Below are 18,858 nucleotides of genomic sequence, written 5' to 3' on the forward strand. Positions count from 1 at the left end.
GGTTGGCAAATTATTATTGCCCATGGCACCACTGAATATAATAAGTCCAAGTCGAGCATGAAGTTCTTCCAGCCTTGTTTGTGATATGGTCGTAGATTGGTTTTTGTATTTGCTGGCTTTGAGCGTAATATCTTCATTTGTCCGTAACAAAATTTCGTCAAACATGGTTGGTGTAAAAAATTTCTGAAAGCACAGGGCTTTATTACATCTCGTCCTTCTTGTTTTGGCCCGGGAGTAATATGGACTACATTTCTTGAGGCAGTTCTATTTGATCTTGATCTATTAGGGCTCTCGGTTGCCCATATGTAATTATTCTTCCCTCTGACAGATGATGTAGTAGGAAAAACGATGAGAGATTCTGAAGTCGTATCTGTAGCTGGAGAATTGGGTCGTGGAATAGTTGATGTGGTCGACCGATTACTTGTTGATGGCTCCTGTAAAGTTGAGACTTCATCGAGTTGGTAAGTGACAAGCGTAGTGATGGATGAGAGTTCGTTTTCTTGTTGATTAGGAATCAAATATGTAGGATCAGCTACACTGTCATCAGAACCGTAGTCTTGCACTTCTAAATTATCTTCTATTTCACTGTCGGTCTCCGTTCAACAAAAAATTCTCAATATCGTTGTCGTCCATGTTTATCTGCAAATAAAGTATTTATTAGTATGGTTTTATTATATAGCATTTCAAAATAAAACACAATAACTTAAAACAAGTAATACAAATATAAGTTACCTTTAATACTAAAGATCGCCTGTCAGGCGATCTAGAGGTCAATAACTCGGCAACGGTGAACTCCCGCGGCAGTGGCGTAGCGTGGGTGGGGCGGAGGGGGCGGCCCGCCCCGGGCGGCAGCCCGCGGGGGCGGCAAAATGTCGCCGTTGAAGCGGGTTGAGATCTGATCTATGATTCATTCATTTCATTACACAGTATAATTTTCCATTTTTATATAAAATTTTGCGCACAAAGGATTTTTTAAAATTTATTTAAAAGAAAAATTGCTAAATTACTGACAGAGCTCTTTATAAGGTTTGTTTGTTTACATACGAACGGCAACATCGCATCACGCCGCGCCGCCCGCCCGCCGCGCCGGCGAGGCAACGCGCGCGAACCGAGTTGATCTGAATCTGAAATCTTTTGTTTTACGAGTCGGCCCGTGTCGATGCCTCTCTTTCGCACTCATTGAATTAGTACTACGCATTCATTTGTAGGTACTTTGTTTGTTTTAGTGCATCGTGAAGTGCCATTACGCAATCACGCATTACTCGTATGTTTGTTTTGCGAGAGTTTTGGATACGGAACGAAAGTCGTTTTGATTGTGTTTCGATCTTTTAAATACTATTGAATCTTCTAAAACTAAACATTTAGATCTTTACCCAATCTTTGAATTAGTTTTTGAAAATGAAAAGAGTCAAAGAAAGCGGTGCGGAATTCCGCAAAAAAAGGGCTAAGAAAGCAGCAGATGCGAAAAAGTCTCAAGGTGCATTACTGAAATATTTCAGTTCTAGTTCTGGTTCGAAAGCCACGTTAACGTCTTCGGTGGCATCCTGCAGCAGCGGAAGTGATTCCAGTGTAAGTAGATATATGATTCCTCCATCTAGAATCGTGTGTGGCCTAGAATTACTCCAGTTATTTTAGACATTTTATTGGCTGGGTCGCTCGCAATAAATTGCAAGGTTCTTTATCTAAAGTAAAAAATCAAAATGTGTATGTATGTGCGTTTGTTTTTAGTTGTCAGCTAAGCCGCTAAACAAAATAAGCCGCTAAACAAAATAAGATGAAATTTTGTATTGGGAATGTTTTGTAAATGTCTAGGAATATTTTCTTTGTTTTTTGATCACTTGATTATTTATGGTAGGTAACATAATTTTTCATTTAGCCGCGCCGTCACCAAAACCACTTTTGTTTTGTGATAGTTAAAATACTTATTTGAAATTCTAACGTGTCTTCTAGCCAATATTCATGGGAATACATAACTTATTTTACAGGCACAAGAAGAAGACGTGCCTGGCGTCGCAGTTGGAAGTAGTTCTGGTCCCACCACAGAGCAGGGTCAAGACGAAGTCGACTCACCAGATGTGCCTCAAGCATCTAGTCATAAGCCTGCAGAAAAAGTGAATGTTGCCAAAGAAGACATAATTGAAATCGTGCCTTCTGCTCCTGCCGAAGTCAAAGATGTGAATCTCGACGATGTAGGTTGCTGGCCTTCTCCTATGACCGACGAAGTCAGAACGCTTCTAGTACGTCGCGGGTCTGACTCAGTACAGCACATCGATTCCAAATTTGCCGATGTTGTTCGCTCAGGGACTTCAACGAAAGGCGGTACCCGAAAACTAACCAAAGAGTGGTTCTACAAACCATTATCTAATGGCGAAAAGGTTCTCCGAACATGGCTGGTGTACTCGCCTCTGAAGCAGTCTTTGTATTGTTTTTCTTGCAAGCTGTTTGGCAATTCCGGCTCGAACTTCGCATCTGAAGAAGGATTCAACAAATGGTGGAAGCTAAATCCAAGAATCGGAGACCATGAAAATAACCTGGGCCATGAACAGAGCTTCTTGAAATGGAAGGAGTTGGAAGTTCGCCTGAACTGTAAAGCAACCATCGATCAGAAACAACAAGAAGTTTTCGAAAGTGAGGAGAAGAAATGGAGGGATGTATTGTACAGGTTGCTGAATATTATCCAGTTCTTAGCCAAACAGAATCTGGCCTTCAGAGGACATCGAGAAGACATTCGAGGAGATGATAGTGGCAATCGCGGGAACTTTCTAGAGTTAGTGCACCTCCTAGCTAAATACGATCCTCTTCTAATGGAACACCTGACAAAGATAAAGCTGGGAGCAAGAGTGTCAGTTTCATATCTGTCTCCAGAAACCCAGAATGAATTTATAAATTTACTGGGACAGCAAGTTCGATCCACCATCATCCGTCGTATTCAAAAAGCTAAATATTATTGCGTAATCTTCGACAGTACACCAGACATCTCCCACAATGACCAAATGAGCCAAGTTCTGCGATACGTACATATCGAAGGAGAAAAAGTCGCTGTGGTAGAATCTTTCATTGACTTCTTCCAACCAAAAGGAAAAAATGCAGAAGATCTCAGCAACGATATAATCGCGAAGATAACATCAGACGGACTGGACATACAGAATCTGAGAGGACAGGCTTATGACAATGCTGCCACAATGTCAGGGATCCATAATGGAGTTCAAGCCCGGATTAAAGCACTAAATCCGAAAGCTCTATTCGTTGCATGCACAAACCACTCACTAAACTTGGCTGGGGTACACGCTGCTTCTGAATCAGTGAATTCGGTGACGTTTTTTGGAATTCTAGAGAAGCTATTTGCCTTCTTTTCTGCATCAACTGTTAGATGGAACGCTTTGGTTGCCGTCACAGGTCAAGCAGTGAAACGAGTCACTGAAACGCGTTGGAGCGCTAGACATGTAGCTGTCAAGATGCTTAAAAATAAGTTTGAGGGAGTTCTTGAGGTACTGGAACAATTAACAGATTCATCTCAAACTTCCGAAACAAGATCGGGAGCCAGTCTTCTCCTGACAGCCATGCAGTCATTTAACTTCCTAACTTTTCTTGGCTTTTGGGCTGCAGTGCTACCTGAAGTAGATGACGCACAGATTTACCTGCAGCAACGAGGACTAAGTGTGGATAAGTGTGCTCAGAAACTCTGCGCTTTGAAAACCCTCTTAGTGGAAAGTAGAGACCGTTTAGTGCAAGAAGCAATTGACTTTGCTAAGACTCTTTGCGAAAAACTCGGAATCGAACTCAAAACGAGAAGAATTCGAAGGAAAAAACGCATGCATGGCGAAGAATCTTCTGCAGATGCAGCTTTGTCTCACGAGCAGGAAATCCGTCGAGAGGTGTTCGCATCATTGGACAAGATCATTCAAGAAATGACGACTCGATTCCAGCAAATTCAAGAAATATCGGACAAGTTCGGATTTTTGATGCCAGCAAAACTTTTGGACAGCAAGTTCGAGTTTGATCTTTCCCATGTATTAGAAGACATCGACAAGGACGAGTTTCAGATGGAGCGGAAGCGTCTCCAGCAATTTATTGCCTGTTCTGAATCAGAGGAAGATATAAGTGGTAAAGGACCACTGGAGCTCCTCCAGTTCATTCAAAAACTGAATCTCGGAATTTCGGTTCCAAATATAGTCATCTTGATTCGTATATATTTGACTTTGGCGATTAGTGTGGCAAGCTGTGAGAGAAGTTTTTCGAAGTTGAAGCTAATAAAAAATTACCTCAGATCTACTATGAGCTCCGCTAGATTATCAAACTTGGCTATATTGTCGATTGAACAAGAATTGGCTGCTAATATTGATTTTGACAAAGTTATTTCTGACTTCGCTGCTCATAAGGCTCGTAGAATCCGCTTGTAAAACCGCTCATCCAATTTTTTCTTCAATAAAAAGTATCTCATTGCCTGTGCAATTTAATTTTAATTAAGCACCTATAGAATGGGGGCGGCAAAGTGGGTCTCCCGCCCCAGGCGCCAAAATGGCACGCTACGCCACTGTCCCGCGGGCCGCGCCACAGAGTACATTTTATAAACTGAGATAGAGACGTCACTTTCAAATGCTACTGTACAGCGCACTCTGGCGGTGCGTGAATACAACAAGGCGCTATATAACGAGCTGTATAGATACTCTATAGATATATATAAAGATATTATTACACTGAGTTCTGATTATTTTAGTTCTGGTTTGGAAGCGAATTTCCACTATGGAAAAAAAAATGAAATAAAACACTGATATATAAAGGAATACTTTATTTTAATCTTTTTTTTACAATATTTCAAGGCTAATATTTGAATTTTGTCACCTTCGTCAAAATCTGTGCGTAAACCATTTAATATTTTATTGGAGTCTCTGCACCAATTATAAATAAATATATTAATGGACAGTTCTTCAATTTTCGATATTATTTCCGATTTATTGCATTTACTGCATTTTATTAATAATTTTCTTAAAATGTATCCAGTCACATACTCTAATTGGGCTCTAATTTTAATATTTTCCATTTTAATTTCTAACTTTTTGAAGATGTTGTCACTATTTACATCATCAAAATCAACTTCAGATGTATAACTTGACGTCTCAGGCTTCTTAAAGAATAATTCTTTAAGAGATTTAAAATTAAAACATTTGTCGACTTCACAGTTGGACCCCGGTGAGTGTGTGCTACTTAAATTATTTATTAATAATGATGCAAAGGCAGCTTCGAAGCCAGCACATGTTGGAGATGTGTTGCGATAACCATGGCTTCGAATGCTGCCGAAAAAATTTTCAAGGGGGTCCTGATTAAAATGTCTCATCCATAAAGACGTCAAGTTATACTTTGTAAATAAAACATCTACCATATATTCCATATTTTCAATTGTATGTAACCAATTTGTTATTGATGGTACAATACTGGATTTCTGTCCACTAATATATTTCATACTTTTTAAAATTCTTTTGGCCTTAGTCCAGACAGCTTTATGTCCAGAGTTTGGTGTTACTGGCCCCAGTAATGGTTTACCTGATCTTTTTTTATAATTGTCGTAGCTGCCGTTCACGGAATCGAATAGCTCATCAAAAAATAGCAGCAAATGGGCTGTTTCTTCGCACTCCTTTGGCAAGATTCCCTTATCTGTAAAAAGTAATATTTTGTTAATAAAAATGCTTGGCTCATTATTGATAATGGTTTTTTTACTTATATTTAGACAGCATAACGATTTTGTGGAAGAATCATTAGATGCCATTTTATTCAATATTTTAATAAAGAAAGTAAGGAATTGTAAACCTATATTGGAATGTGCAAAACAGTATAGAATACGATAGATTATGTAATATAAATTAATATTACAAATGATAAAGACTTAAAATTATATATAAAAAGGATAGAATTTAGTAACTGCTTGAAATAGCAACTGCAGCACTCAAATGGACAACATGAGCCAAGTACTATCTTTTTTTCTCATCAGAATGATGAGGATAAGGACAAAAATCATAATAATATACACTCGGCGTCAAAAAAATCGCACCTTCTTAAAAATTTCTTTCAAAGGACTTTTAACATTACTTGGAATCAATGGTGTGTGTAGTGTTGGGTATCATTAGAAAGGTAGAGAAATAAAGAATACAAAAAAATAAAATATCCATTCTGAAAGTGTTTTTATTCAATAAAAAAAAATAAAGTTTACAGTGCAATAAAAATCTTACATTCTAGCCATACACAATTACAGTACAACAACAAAAAAAAGGTCGAAAAAGTTGCTTAAAACTAACCTAAAATCTAGTGTTACCCCCCCTTGCCCTGATAACAGCCTGCATACGTTCCCTCATTGATCTTATCAATTTAAGGACCTCTTCTTGAGGGATAGTGGTCCATTCCTCAACAACGGCACTTTCGAGCTCCTGGAGAGTCGTTGGAGCGGGATCTCGTAACCGTACCTTGCGCTTCAAATGGTCCCAGAGGTGCTCAATTGGGTTCAGGTCCGGACTTCTTGCTGGCCTCGGCATGACAGAGATCCCCACCTCCTGAAGGTAGTCGCGCACAATAGCTGCAGTGTGAGCACGAGCGTTATCGTGCATTAATGTGAACCCCTCGCCAATAAAACCGGCATAGGGGACCACATGTACTTCCAGGATCTCTGTTATGTACCGGTGACCAGTCAGCGACCCTTGCCCGCGAGCACCACCGGTCCGGGAGACGCAAACAAGATCAGTTTTACCGTCGGCCGAAATGCCGCCCCAGAACATACAGGAACCGCCCCCATATTCTACTGTCTCCTGGATGCACACTTGGGCGAAACGTTCCCCCTGCCTCCTGTATACTCTTTTGCGTCTGTCATTGCAAAAGAGGCACACCCTCGTCTCATCTGAGAAGAGAATAGCTGCCCATTGATCTAGGGTCCAATCGACGTGTTCGCGAGCAAACTGCAAGCGAGCCCGCCGATGCTCTGCGGTCAATTTTGGACCCGTTGCAGCTCTATGAGCCGCTATTTTCTTCTCCTTCAGCCTTCGTCTAACCGTAGAGACACTCATGGTCCTTCTACGAGTCGCCTGGAGCTGCTGTCGCAGCCCAACAGCATTAGAGAACCGATTTCTCAAAGACGTCGAAACGATGAATCGGTCATCTGTCTCCGAGGTGCAGCGATGTCTACCAGAACCACGTCTTCGGACGTAGCCATCGGTCTCCACGAACCGCTGGTACACTCTACGAACCGAAAAGCGACTCAAATTCAGTTGCCGAGCAACATCAACCTGCCGCATCCCTGATTGCAGCAGTGCAATCACTTGGGCGGCTTCATCAGCGGTGGTATCCATTTTCAATTTAGGTTTTCATGTGGAATGGCTTCTCGTGTGTCCTCTTCAACGTTTGAAAAGCGAACGACGGTCATTGACCCGCTACTGACTTTTTTATACCCCCTAAAGATAGCGCAATTAGTGACCCTTTCAGGAGCTAAACTGTCTTTTTTTTTCTTAGTCACGTTTGTGGTATCAAGTTTCCTTTTAACCCTTGGCATGCCTGGTGGGCAAAAGTTACACGCTATGCCTGGTGGGTCTCTCAGACCCCGATTTCAAAATAGCATTTTATTCTATAGATTTTATTATGTAAGGTGATTTAATGATTCAAGACGCATGCTTAAAGGGAAAAAAGAGATAGTAAAAAAAAATCACATTAGAAATTAATCAACTTTATTAAAATATTTGAAATTAAACTTTAACTCACATTTTTAAGCAACATTTCGTGACTATAACTTTGTTAACATATAATTAGTATCAAAAGTAATGAGATCATAATCAGACTTTAATCCAGTGTAAGGCACTATCATATACTTAAGAGCCATTTCACAAAATGATTGCGCTCAAGTTTAGGCAAAAGAGTGCGTCATTGTCTATGTGTGCGTAGCGAGTCACACGAATGCAATATAAACAGTGTAACATGAGCGTCAAGACCGACGAAACAATCTTGAGCCGTTATCGTAATGATTTGGTTAATTTTAAAAATTGAATATTTTATTTAGCGTAATGCAGATTTTTACATAGTTTAATAAAAAAAACACTGATATTTGAAATATTTAATAAAAAAATGATGCTTATAAAAAAAGGGTAAAATAGAACACGGGGTGGATGTACAATGGGATAGATTCGAAACAAACTCTATGAATGTGTGATTAAAAACTAAATAAATATTTGCCGTAAAGGCATTGATCTTGCCTTTCTAGGATCGATGATTTCCGGCAACAAGCAGTCTTGATAAAACCGAATCAATTTTGGTAACATTTGTTCCTGCCAAAAAACATCGTCCTTTTCTACCCTAACTACCTTCAACGGAAATTCAGGACCTGTCCATACAGCAAATACACATATATTTTTTTTCGCTATGTGCAGCTGTCCCTGAACTTGGTAGTACCAGTCATGGTTTTTATTCATTTCAATTCTAAACTGGCTTGTTTTTCTTAAACATTTTAGTTTTTTATCAAGCAAGGCGGTGTCAGGATCGATTCCAAAAAGTGAGCTTGGACATTTCACTTCCACTAAGCCTTCATTGCAGAATCCATCAGGCGTCGCGCCTAAATAAAAATACTCTTCATCTATAAAAAGACCACATTTCTCTATGTTCAAATTTTCTTGAACACCAAGTTGAGCCAAAGCCTTTTGTTCATTATCCCTACCATGTTTAATAGAGGTAATGTGGTCCAGGTTGTATTGATATAAAATTGATTTTACCAGGGGAGCTGAGTTTTGGTTCGGTCGCCTTTGAAATGAAACTACTTTTACGGATTTTATCGCGGTTTAATTTTAGATTTTAGTTCCCGACGTTTCGAAACCTTTGCAGGTATCATGGTCACGGGCAGACTGAGATGGCGTTCGTCTTGACAGAAGATGTTGCTCGTTCTACCTTCATATTTTAATTAATTATTTGTGGTCCGACCTACGCAGTATGAGCTCACTGTGTCTTGATGTCTTGCAGCGCTGCTCTTGGGTTTGGCCTTGAGTTTATTTATTATTGGATCCCAAGTAGGTGATATCTTCCAGCCATCTTCTCTATTGAAATTAGGGTGTTTTTTAATCTCAATAGCCTCGCGAAACATCCTAGGTAGGAATTTGGATTCTTTAGCGAGGATCTGTGGTTGGTCAAATCTAATATAATGGCTGGAACCTTCAGCATGTTCGGCAACTGCAGACTTCGTTGAGCGGCGGTGTTTGACGTCAGCTATGTGTTCTTTAACGCGGGTCCCTATGCTTCGTTTAGTTTGACCGATGTAAGAGAGAGAGAATCGGTCGCCTTTTACAAATTTTAGCAAAGGTTGATGCAGTAAGTATACACCTTCTAAGCTCTAACCATAACGAGCTTTCTGCTTGCAGAACCGTAGCTCTCTCAATCTCATGGCGGTTTGAGGCCTGTTCCTTTAAATTGTTTAAAAACAATACTTTGCCTCGCTCATAGTCCGTGATGTCCATATCTGGTCTTTCACAGTCCTTGCCGTAATGAGCATCTGGGTTAAAATTAATTTTTTTGCGAGCTGTACCTGCGCGAGTTTTTACTTCCCGTGTATTTTTTAAATGTTTTCTGGTTTCTAGTAATTTTAATGATTTTCCTGGACTAATATTACAAATCGATTTATAAAATGTATATTGTGGCATACCGGTGTTAAAAGATACAACTGCGGCATAGCATCGGGTAGTGTAGGAATCCTTCAGTGAAAAATTTACACGTTTCCCACCTACCATTTTAGCCACAATGCTATTAAATTGTTCAGCGCGATTATTCGTATAAGCATGCAAAAGGCTTCGGGAATTAAAAGCAAGTTGAGATACGTTCTTTTTCAACTTCAAGAATAAAGTTGGTATTTGTGGGATTAGATTGAGTTCTTTTTTGCGTTCTTCTGTGCAATAATAACTGGCACAACTTGCATGGTTCCCAAATATGTGTAGAGGACTATTTAATATATCTTTTTGAAGGTTCTCAATTTTTAAAGAATGTGAACTATTATCTTTTTGCCTTTGTCTAATAGCAGCACGAACAGCTGTGCGTAATCTTTTTAGTCGGTCCATATTTAAAAGTTTCCGTTCGTTCAGAGGAATAGTGGTATCCTTTTGCAGAAGTATATTTTTTCCATTATAGTTTCGCAACAGATGGTTTGTGCACTCAATTTTTTGAATAGGGATATCCGGGTATGGTCGACTCTCCAATATACTTTTATAGGTGCTAGAATCACCATCTGCAATTAGTATGTTGTAAATTAAATTTCTCTCTTTAATGGAAGTTTTAAAACCTTCAACTAATATAGCTTGCTCCATGCTGGTTGCAGATCCGAAATGGTTTTTTGTGCATTTATGGGCTTTTGTTGGCTGATTCGTTTTTGTAGCTCTGGCGCAAATGACACAATATTTATTGCGAACCCCAATGTATGGCACTTTACCACTATATTCTCCAATTATAGCTGCAACACCAGACAGGGCAGAATAATTATTTTTATAGGAGCGTTTTCCCCAACAGGCATCAGCTTCGACCGGTATCATTGCTATACCTGCAGTGCTAACATCGCCGCGTGATTTTGCCACTTCAACTTCCTGTTTAGCAGCATTTATCATGGTTTCTTCGGCCGCAGTCTTCCACATCTCGGAAATATCATCATGTTTTTTGCTGTATAATCGAAACGGCATTGTAGGTAAATCCATCGAAGCAGTGATTTCATTTAGGTTAGACAGACCAATTCCCGTAATTATTGAACCTGACACCGCCGCTGCATTGAGATCAAGTCTTGCTTCAGTGTTGGTACTGTCCGAGGTATTTAGAATAAATCTAGACCCACACATTGTACACTTCAAGGCAAATTTGGATATGAGACCCACCTGTTTCTCTTTACTTATTTTTATGTAGTTTAATTTGCAACCAAATTTTTCACTGTGTTCGCTTATAGTAATTAATTGATTCCAGAAGTATTGAAAATCAATTATCCTTCTTCCATCAACTATGAAATCGTCCTAAAAAAAAGTTACATATTTATAATTAATTATAAAACATCGCATTTCGTCAAATAAATGAAGTAATAATAATGAGAACCAAAAATATTTACGTTTGAGTCTGAAATTTTCATTGATTCATCTAAGTCTCCAGGGGCTGCCGCATCATGTTCATTCTCCTAAAAAAATTAAAATAATGATTTAAAGACTATGTATAAACTGTGCTGAACTCTTTCGAAATTATAATTCTTAAAATGTCACGTACAATTACTGTCAACGAATCTGCATTATCACTTGGTCGGCTAGTACTTGGCACAGGATCAGGTATAAAAGTGCTACCCTCTTCCATGCGGTTTAGATGATTTCTATTTCTAAAATGAGAACAAAATAACTACTAATGTCCGATATCTACATATAAATCAATCTTAAATATTTAAAAAATAAATATATTTTACCAGACAACTGATATACCCACTTAGTTATTACAAACAATATAGATAAAAAATAAAACTGTGGATATCTACCTCGCTTCTGTTGCTTGCTTTAAAGCTGCAGAGTTATCTCGTTTCTTTTGTTTTAAACAACGGTACACATAATCCTTGCGCCCCATTTCTAAATTAATAAAACAAAAATATATAATTATTTTACAAAAACAGACACTTAATAATATGTGAAAACAAACAAAATCTTACCTTACAAAAAAAAAATACCAAGCGGATCAAAATTATGTGGTCGCAGTATAATATTCACTTTTTTCGAGAGTTCTCGTAAATCGGAACGACGGAAAAAATGGCACAGGTCCTTCCTCGGCGGGCGCTCGCGCTGTACTGATCGGTGCGCACTTGCGTTTAGTAATTTATTGTGATTTAGACTGATGTTCAAATTGATATTTTGACAAATTTTATGCAAATATTGTCAAAATAACTATAGGGTTCGATTCTCTAAAGAACATAGATTATTTCGGAATAATTTTATTTTTATAATTACTTCGTATTTCAACCAAAAAACACGTTTAAAAAACCAAATAAAAGTGAAAAATTGGTCGAAGAATTTATTTTTTTACTCATTAATGGTAATAAAATTCAGGAATCTATTTCATTAAACGTCTACAAAAATATATGTCTGACCCTGTATGTATTTTTTTAAGTTTCATTTATGAGTATTATTGATAGATTCAGGACTCCGAAGTTGACTCTGCGGCTATTTTTCAGTAAAATGGTTGTGGGAGATGGGTCATTACAAATAAAACAAAGCGATTTTAGTAAATGTGTTTCATTAAACGTCAATATAAAAGATTAACCTACATTTTATATTCGTTCAATAAATTCTAGGTATTGCCTAAGATGGTAATGTAGAAGCTCAAAGTCTTAACAATTCGGGAAAAAATGTGAAATGGCTCTTAATCTAAATAACAAAATAATTAGTCTTCATCACTTGCATTTACACTCTGTAAAGCTTTGGTTTGGTAACACTTTGCGCACTGAAAAATCGAGTGGTCAAGACAAATGTGACAACTACATGTCTCACAAATGTACTGGGTTTTCCGATCTTTTTTCGCGGGACAAACGTGGCATCTTCGCTTTATTCCAGGAGTTGATTTTTTCAACGGTGGGCAACCTTGATCACCTGTGCGTTCGGCTATTCTTTTACGAAGATCAGTGGAAAGGCGAATATTCGATTTTCTTGATTGCAAATGTGGTTCAAGAAGCGCTAAAGCCAAACCCTTTATGAAACTTCTTCGATTGCTCTTATCTTCTGGAATGTTAAGTATTTGGATAACTTTGCCATTGATTGCAGCAGTATTTAGCATCCAAAAAAACAAAGTCAGTGGCCATCTTCTTGAGTTGCGCGACACATCATAAGAACGTATGAGTTTATCGACATTGTCAACGCCGCTCTTTGTCCGATTGTAGAAACTTATGATCTCAGATTTCTGCTTTGCGCCTGTAGCTTCGTCAATTTCCATTTGGTGATGGAGAGATGACAGCAGAAAAACATTTTTTCGGGGTTTCGGAACATAAGATACTAAAGTCAAATCTTGTTGAAATCCAAACATTGACGAATTCTCTTCGCGCTTCCCGGCTTTGAACTTTTCAGGTATACAGGTTTTGTTGGATTTCATTGTACCAACTGCCGTAAGTTTATGATGATTTAGCAAATATTCATAAGTAGGATGACTTGTGAACCAATTATCCATTGTCACATTGCGTCCTGATCGGGAAATCGGTGTCACAAGACGATCAACTACATCATGTGGCTTGTTACTGACTTTATAGTCTCCTTGGGGCTGATCTCCTGCGTAAATTTCTAAATTCAAGGAGTAATATGTAGAAGCATCTACAAGCGCAAATATTTTAATTCCATATTTGGCAGGTTTACTCGGTAAGTATTGACGGAATTTGCAACGTCCTCGAAATGCCACCAGTTCTTCGTCAATCGTTAGATTCTCAAAAGGCGTATAATGCAATTGGCAATTAGCAACAAAATCTACAAACAGTTTACGAAATGGTGCCAATCTATCTTGTGCTAATCTTTCTTCACGAGAATTGGCATCGTCGAATCTCAGATGATTGACAATGAAAGAAAATCTTCTTAGACTCATTGTCATTGAAAAAAGAGCAATGCCTGTGCCATCATTGGACCACAGATCTTGTAAGTTTTGTCTAGCCGATTTATAAAGCCCTGCCAAAAAAATAAGACCAATTGTGGCACGAAGTTCTATCATAGAAACATCACAATATGAATATTCATTAGAAGCATTTGAATTCTCTCTAGTTTTTTTTATCCTTGTATTGGTATGACACAAAATATATGACAACATTGAATCATTTATAAAGAGTTCAAAACATTCTAATGGAGTCTTTGCATTTTTTGCTTGACCATTTACTCCCGGAGTGCCCGTCAATATATTTTCACTACGTGTTCGTACATTAGGTCTACGTGGATTTTTAAACCATATTGTTCCATCTTTACCTCTGTAAGTTTCTTCTGTAGGCACAGTAGCAAGGATGGACAGAGGCACCTCCATTTCAGAATCCGAAGAGGTGGAGCCTGCATCATTTTCTTCCTCCTCCGAAACAGCTTCTTCATCCTCTAGAGCGACGTCAAACTCTTCTCCACTTGAATCAAATGCAACTAAGTCTTCCTCATCCAACTCTTGGAATAATAATCCGGCTATATCCTCGTCTGTTATTTGTTTATTCATGATTAAACTGAAAAAATAATAATAGAATAATGTAATGTACAAACTAATATTATTTAACGGACAAATGCCAATATTTATAAGAAAAAAGAAAAATAAATACTTACAAAATAAAGTCACGCCGTATGCCTGGTGGGGTCTGTGGGACCCGCACGCTCTTTACGCACGTCCTTTTACGCTCGTAGCTCGCCGCGGACTGAGGAAGCGGGCGGTAGGTATGCCGCGGTTAGTAACGGTCAGCTACTAAAAACGGTGAGGCGCGAAATTCAAATTTAAACGAACTACAACGGTTCGCGCGTTGGTGTGGGTCTGACAGACCCTACCAGGCATGCCAAGGGTTAATGAAATGAAATGGGTAATGTTTTAAAGTTTATTTATTGAGCTTTCAAATGACATTAATATTATTAGGGTTACTTGCATGTATTAAGGATTAAATTACGCTTGAAAGTTATTTCCGCAGAGGTGCGATTTTTTTGACGCCGAGTGTACTTCAGCCAAATAACGAATACATGTAAACAATCTTGATGTCTTTTATTTCAAATCATAAATGACATATTTCACCATTTTATGGAAATTGAATATAGTGTGCATATTTATGATCAATTTATTGTCACAATTTAATAAAAAAATAATTATTAAAAAGTCATGTCCAATTGTTTACCTGTATTCATTATCCAATTTGGTTCACATATAGATATTTTACTTACTTGACAAATAACCCATATAGGCTGCTACTGTGCGACTGAATACTTGAGTGGCACATTTCACTTTCATCTTTGAAATTTTGGAAGGTATTACATGCCTTTCAGTTAATTTGGGCATTAATCTGATGCCCTGGAATGCTGGGTTTTCTTTATATAATTGCACTATGTGCTCCCAATTTGCTGTCTTCTCCACTCCATTCATAATAAATTTTAATTTTTTTGTGACTTAATTATTTCTGATTCCCTTTATTAAATGTGGGGGATCATACAAGGGAATCACCTCTTCACCATCAATTTCAAATATATTATATTTCAGTGTTTTCTTTTCTTTTAAATAATTTACTTTAGTGCTATTAATTAATGAATTAATAGCACTTGGCTATCACATTGATCCCTATGTTTCTCATATGCCTAATAAGATTTTTTATCAGTGTCGCCAGTTGTACTGCTGGTGTAGTACTTGAGCAGAAAGTATATGCCAATGGTTGTTTATAATTTTTGTGCACACCCCTCACCATAAATACTAAGGCGTGGTCGGCGATTTTGTCCTCCGTATTTCTTCCATCATTAACAAACCCAGTTACGTAATCTTTTCTTCGGTTATAGTCAAAATGGGGGCTTAAAGCAATTTCGTCAAATAATAAAATACATATTCTCTCCATTTCATTCATTTTTTGCACCCTTTTTTGTAATTGTCGAAATAAACTTTCATTTATTCCGGGACGTAATGACGCAGTCGAAATCATCCGGCTGAGTGTCAATGGGGATGGCAAAACAAAAAACTTTTTTAGCCATCTGTAGGCTCTAGGTCCCTGTTTATACAGGGCCAACGATAATATTTTTTCTTCTTTGGTGAATCTGCAGCCTAATTTATGTTTCCCAGCTTCGCGAAACTGCAGTTTCGTAAATATACTGGCTGGCGAAGAAAATTTTCCCAGAGCCTTTTGAAAAGTCTTATTTTCTGAAAGTTTCAATGCTTTCTTTAATCTTGTAACTGCAGAATCCTTTTGACATTGCAGTCTTCTTATTTTATTTTTTAAAATAATGGAGTCTTTATTAAAATTAGACACTCTGTTCCTTTCTCCTGTAATAAAAAGGAGATATTTTTAATTACACACCATGTAAAGTTTGAACACCCATCTAATTAATAAAAATAGGTTTCATTCATATCTGAACAGCAGCAAAATCAGAGGGCTGCAAAATCTTATCTAAATTGATTACCTTTTGATGATGATAGAACAGGTTCTGCAGAAGTCGAAGGAGTCGGTTCATGTAGAGATGGAAGAGAAAACTGAACTGTAGTTTCCACTGTTTGTTTCTTAATATTAGCTTGCCTTGTTAAATTGGTCAAGTCTCGCATTGGTAATCCTGAGTATGAGCGTACGTCTGAAATGAACAATAATGAGAATATTAGAAGTAAGGAACTTAATAATAATATTATGATCTGAGTACTGAATGATAACAATCTTCTTATTTTATTAATATTATACATGTGCAAGTGTGAATGGATGTTTGTTAAGATATAGCGCCAAAACAGCTAAACAGATTTAGTTGAAGAGATAGATTAACTGACTTTAAAAAGAGGGTTATGCTTTACAATGATAACTGAAATCCACAGTGTCAGAGCTGCTGGCAAAATAAACTCATTTAGAAACTTTCAACTTTATAATTTTAGTGTGATAAGAATAAGTCATATCCAAATACGGTAGAAATAGGATCTATTGGATATTTTTATGACACATTTCTTTTTCAAATCTTTTCTCTTTCAACACACAGAAAATCTTTGTCTACAGATTTATTATATGTATAGATTTAAACACTAAAAAAAACATAGTTTAAAGAAATTTGAGAATTTGTAATGTAGAAAACTCTGAATTTGAGTTTATCACCATCATACTAATACAATAATCACTCACCACAAAATGATGTTTGAAATATGAAAAATTTACCTTGTATATTCAATGATGGAACTGCATTTTTGCTAAGTCTTCTACTAGAGGTGTAGTATTTAGCATCAAAATGATTGTGGCAGACTCTTCCATGTTTAAAGACAGTTTGAGGCTTTCATATGCTGATGTTTATTATGTGGCTTTAATGTATTCTGTACGGTTAATCACTTTAGCTTTTACAGATTTAATGCGAGGGCAAGTGTTGGAAGTGGCCATGTGTCCGATGTCATAAGTGGTTTTGAATTTGATGTTGTGCGTATGGCAGTTGTAGCATTTGGGTGTGGCTTTTTTCTCACAAAGAGGACAGCTGTTAGTGTCGTGCCCCTCCTCCGAGCAGTAGGAGCAGGGTGCCTGTGTCGCGGTACATTTTGTTTTAATGTGTCCGAACTGCAGGCACTTCCTGCACTGGAGGAACGTGGAGAAATCCTCCGCGTGCACCCGCTGGTGGTCCACGCAGACACGACCCATTGCAATTATTTTGCTCTATATGGCGGGCTTAGTGATGAGGACGGCGTTATAAAGTTTGGGGCTGCGGTTATTTCTCTTAAATGCGAGCCGCAAGTCTTCACTGTCTGTCACAAGGTCAGACAGCTCTTCATTTTGGCTGCGAATAACCTCTATCAGCTCCTCTGAAGTTGTGTCCAGTGATATTCACCTGAGAATGATCATTGGTTTTAATAGCTTGGCTGGTTCCGCGGTGAGTTGTGTGGACTTCTGTAGCCTTGCGAGCGTTTCGTCGCGCTGTCGCTCCGTCTCAAACTCCACCCGCAGCTTGTTGTTGGAAACGGCTTGAATTCGGGACGGAGCGTACGAAGTTGTGCGGAAATTAGCTGCGCTTTTAAAAGACCTCACAACGTCCTCACGCGACTTGGATGTGCTGTCGCTCTGCGGTGCTACTATGAGCGCCGGTTTGTGAGTGGGGGGTGTCTTAGATACTGAACGGGAGGTTGGGGCGCTTGCTGCCTGTGCATAAGAACGGGGCAGTGGTGCAGGTGTGATAGGTGTCGCAATCGTGGAGAGGTGTTTACTTAGTTCCTCTCGCACGCAGCTAGCAATTTCTTGCCGCAGACTGCCGCCGTCTTGGGACGCGCAAATGTCTTGAGGGACGGAGAAGGTCGGTATTTTAGCAGCCACGCACCGTATCTCGTTCGCAGCGCATGTAATAATGTGCTCTCGGTTAGCAGATAACCGTGCTTCACGATCTTCTTCCGATTCCTGAGACCTACTAAGTCTCATCCTTTTCGCATTTCGGCTACGCAGCGAAAGGTTAGTTTTTTTTCTTTGAGGCATTTTCAAGGAAAATTTAAGCAATAAAAAAACCAACAACACCTATACCGAACGGTGCGTCAAACAGTCTAAGTATGACAACGAATCGTCTGTTCGTGGTCGTGACTCAACGAATTGGCTAAATTACTGTAAAACGATTGGCATTATTGGATACAAACTACGAAGTAATTAAAATACTACTTCGTACTTCATACCAATGACCAAACGAAACCATCTTCCAAGCAACCTAAGACTTTACGACACACTCGAGAACTTTTAGGACACCAAACGAAACCCACTCTGTCAAGTAAACACGGTCGACGTGATTCTCGCGCGGAATCTCTTAACACCGCGATTCATAAAATGACGTCATTTGCACAACGCCATCTATCGGATTTGGATTTCAACTATCAAAATTAGTTCTATTTTTAGTCTTAAGATGTCGTTGCAAGTACTATACTAAATTGCGTAACGTAATATTTTACTTCTTGAACTCACTAAATTAATCATATCTTTTGATAGAGTGAGCCGATTTCGATGAAATAAAAACTAAGTTATACCTCAAGTTGCGTATAATTTTTGTATATAAACATTGTCTGCATTGAATTCGTAGATTTTACGTGATGCGCGCACAAACAAACAGACAAACAGACAAAAATTTCAAAAATGATGGAAATGGGTTCTGTTACCTATCTTTTCACACGCTGGCTATTTTTTTTTCAATTTCTTAATGTACAAAAATGACTTTTCTACAGATT

At 38.3% G+C, this 18,858-nt stretch overlaps 3 protein-coding genes across 5 annotated transcripts; 1 reads left to right on the plus strand and 2 right to left on the minus strand.

Moving 5' to 3' along the window:
• The first annotated feature begins 348 nt into the window (after positions 1-348).
• Positions 349-4,400, plus strand: LOC113508702 (zinc finger MYM-type protein 1-like). Its single transcript, XM_026891787.1, has 3 exons — positions 349-461; positions 1,500-1,569; positions 1,986-4,400. Exons 1-3 carry the CDS (start codon positions 349-351, stop codon positions 4,398-4,400), a joined length of 2,598 nt encoding a protein of 865 aa, XP_026747588.1.
• A 3,711-nt stretch (positions 4,401-8,111) lies between these two features.
• Positions 8,112-11,443, minus strand: LOC113491807. Its single transcript, XM_026868972.1, has 2 exons — positions 9,298-11,443; positions 8,112-8,766 (listed from the first exon to the last, which is right to left on the minus strand). Exons 1-2 carry the CDS (start codon positions 10,830-10,832, stop codon positions 8,190-8,192), a joined length of 2,112 nt encoding a protein of 703 aa, XP_026724773.1. The 5' UTR covers positions 10,833-11,443; the 3' UTR covers positions 8,112-8,189.
• Positions 11,444-12,093: 650 nt separating this feature from the next.
• On the minus strand, positions 12,094-18,630 carry LOC113491808 (piggyBac transposable element-derived protein 4-like). 3 transcript variants are annotated; one of them, XM_026868974.1, is made up of 3 exons: positions 16,835-18,630; positions 14,889-16,271; positions 12,094-14,191 (listed from the first exon to the last, which is right to left on the minus strand). In XM_026868974.1, the coding sequence occupies exons 2-3, from the start codon at positions 14,942-14,944 to the stop codon at positions 12,400-12,402; spliced, it is 1,848 nt and encodes a 615-aa protein (XP_026724775.1). In that variant the 5' UTR covers positions 14,945-16,271; positions 16,835-18,630; the 3' UTR covers positions 12,094-12,399. The 3 variants fall into 3 exon arrangements, with proteins under 3 accessions (XP_026724775.1, XP_026724776.1, XP_026724774.1); XM_026868975.1 differs by having other exon boundaries at positions 14,889-15,969; positions 16,107-18,630; XM_026868973.1 differs by having other exon boundaries at positions 14,889-18,630.
• Between the last annotated feature and the right edge of the window lie 228 nt (positions 18,631-18,858).

This window comes from Trichoplusia ni, chromosome 3 (assembly GCF_003590095.1).
Source record: "Trichoplusia ni isolate ovarian cell line Hi5 chromosome 3, tn1, whole genome shotgun sequence".
NCBI lineage: Eukaryota > Metazoa > Arthropoda > Insecta > Lepidoptera > Noctuidae > Trichoplusia > Trichoplusia ni.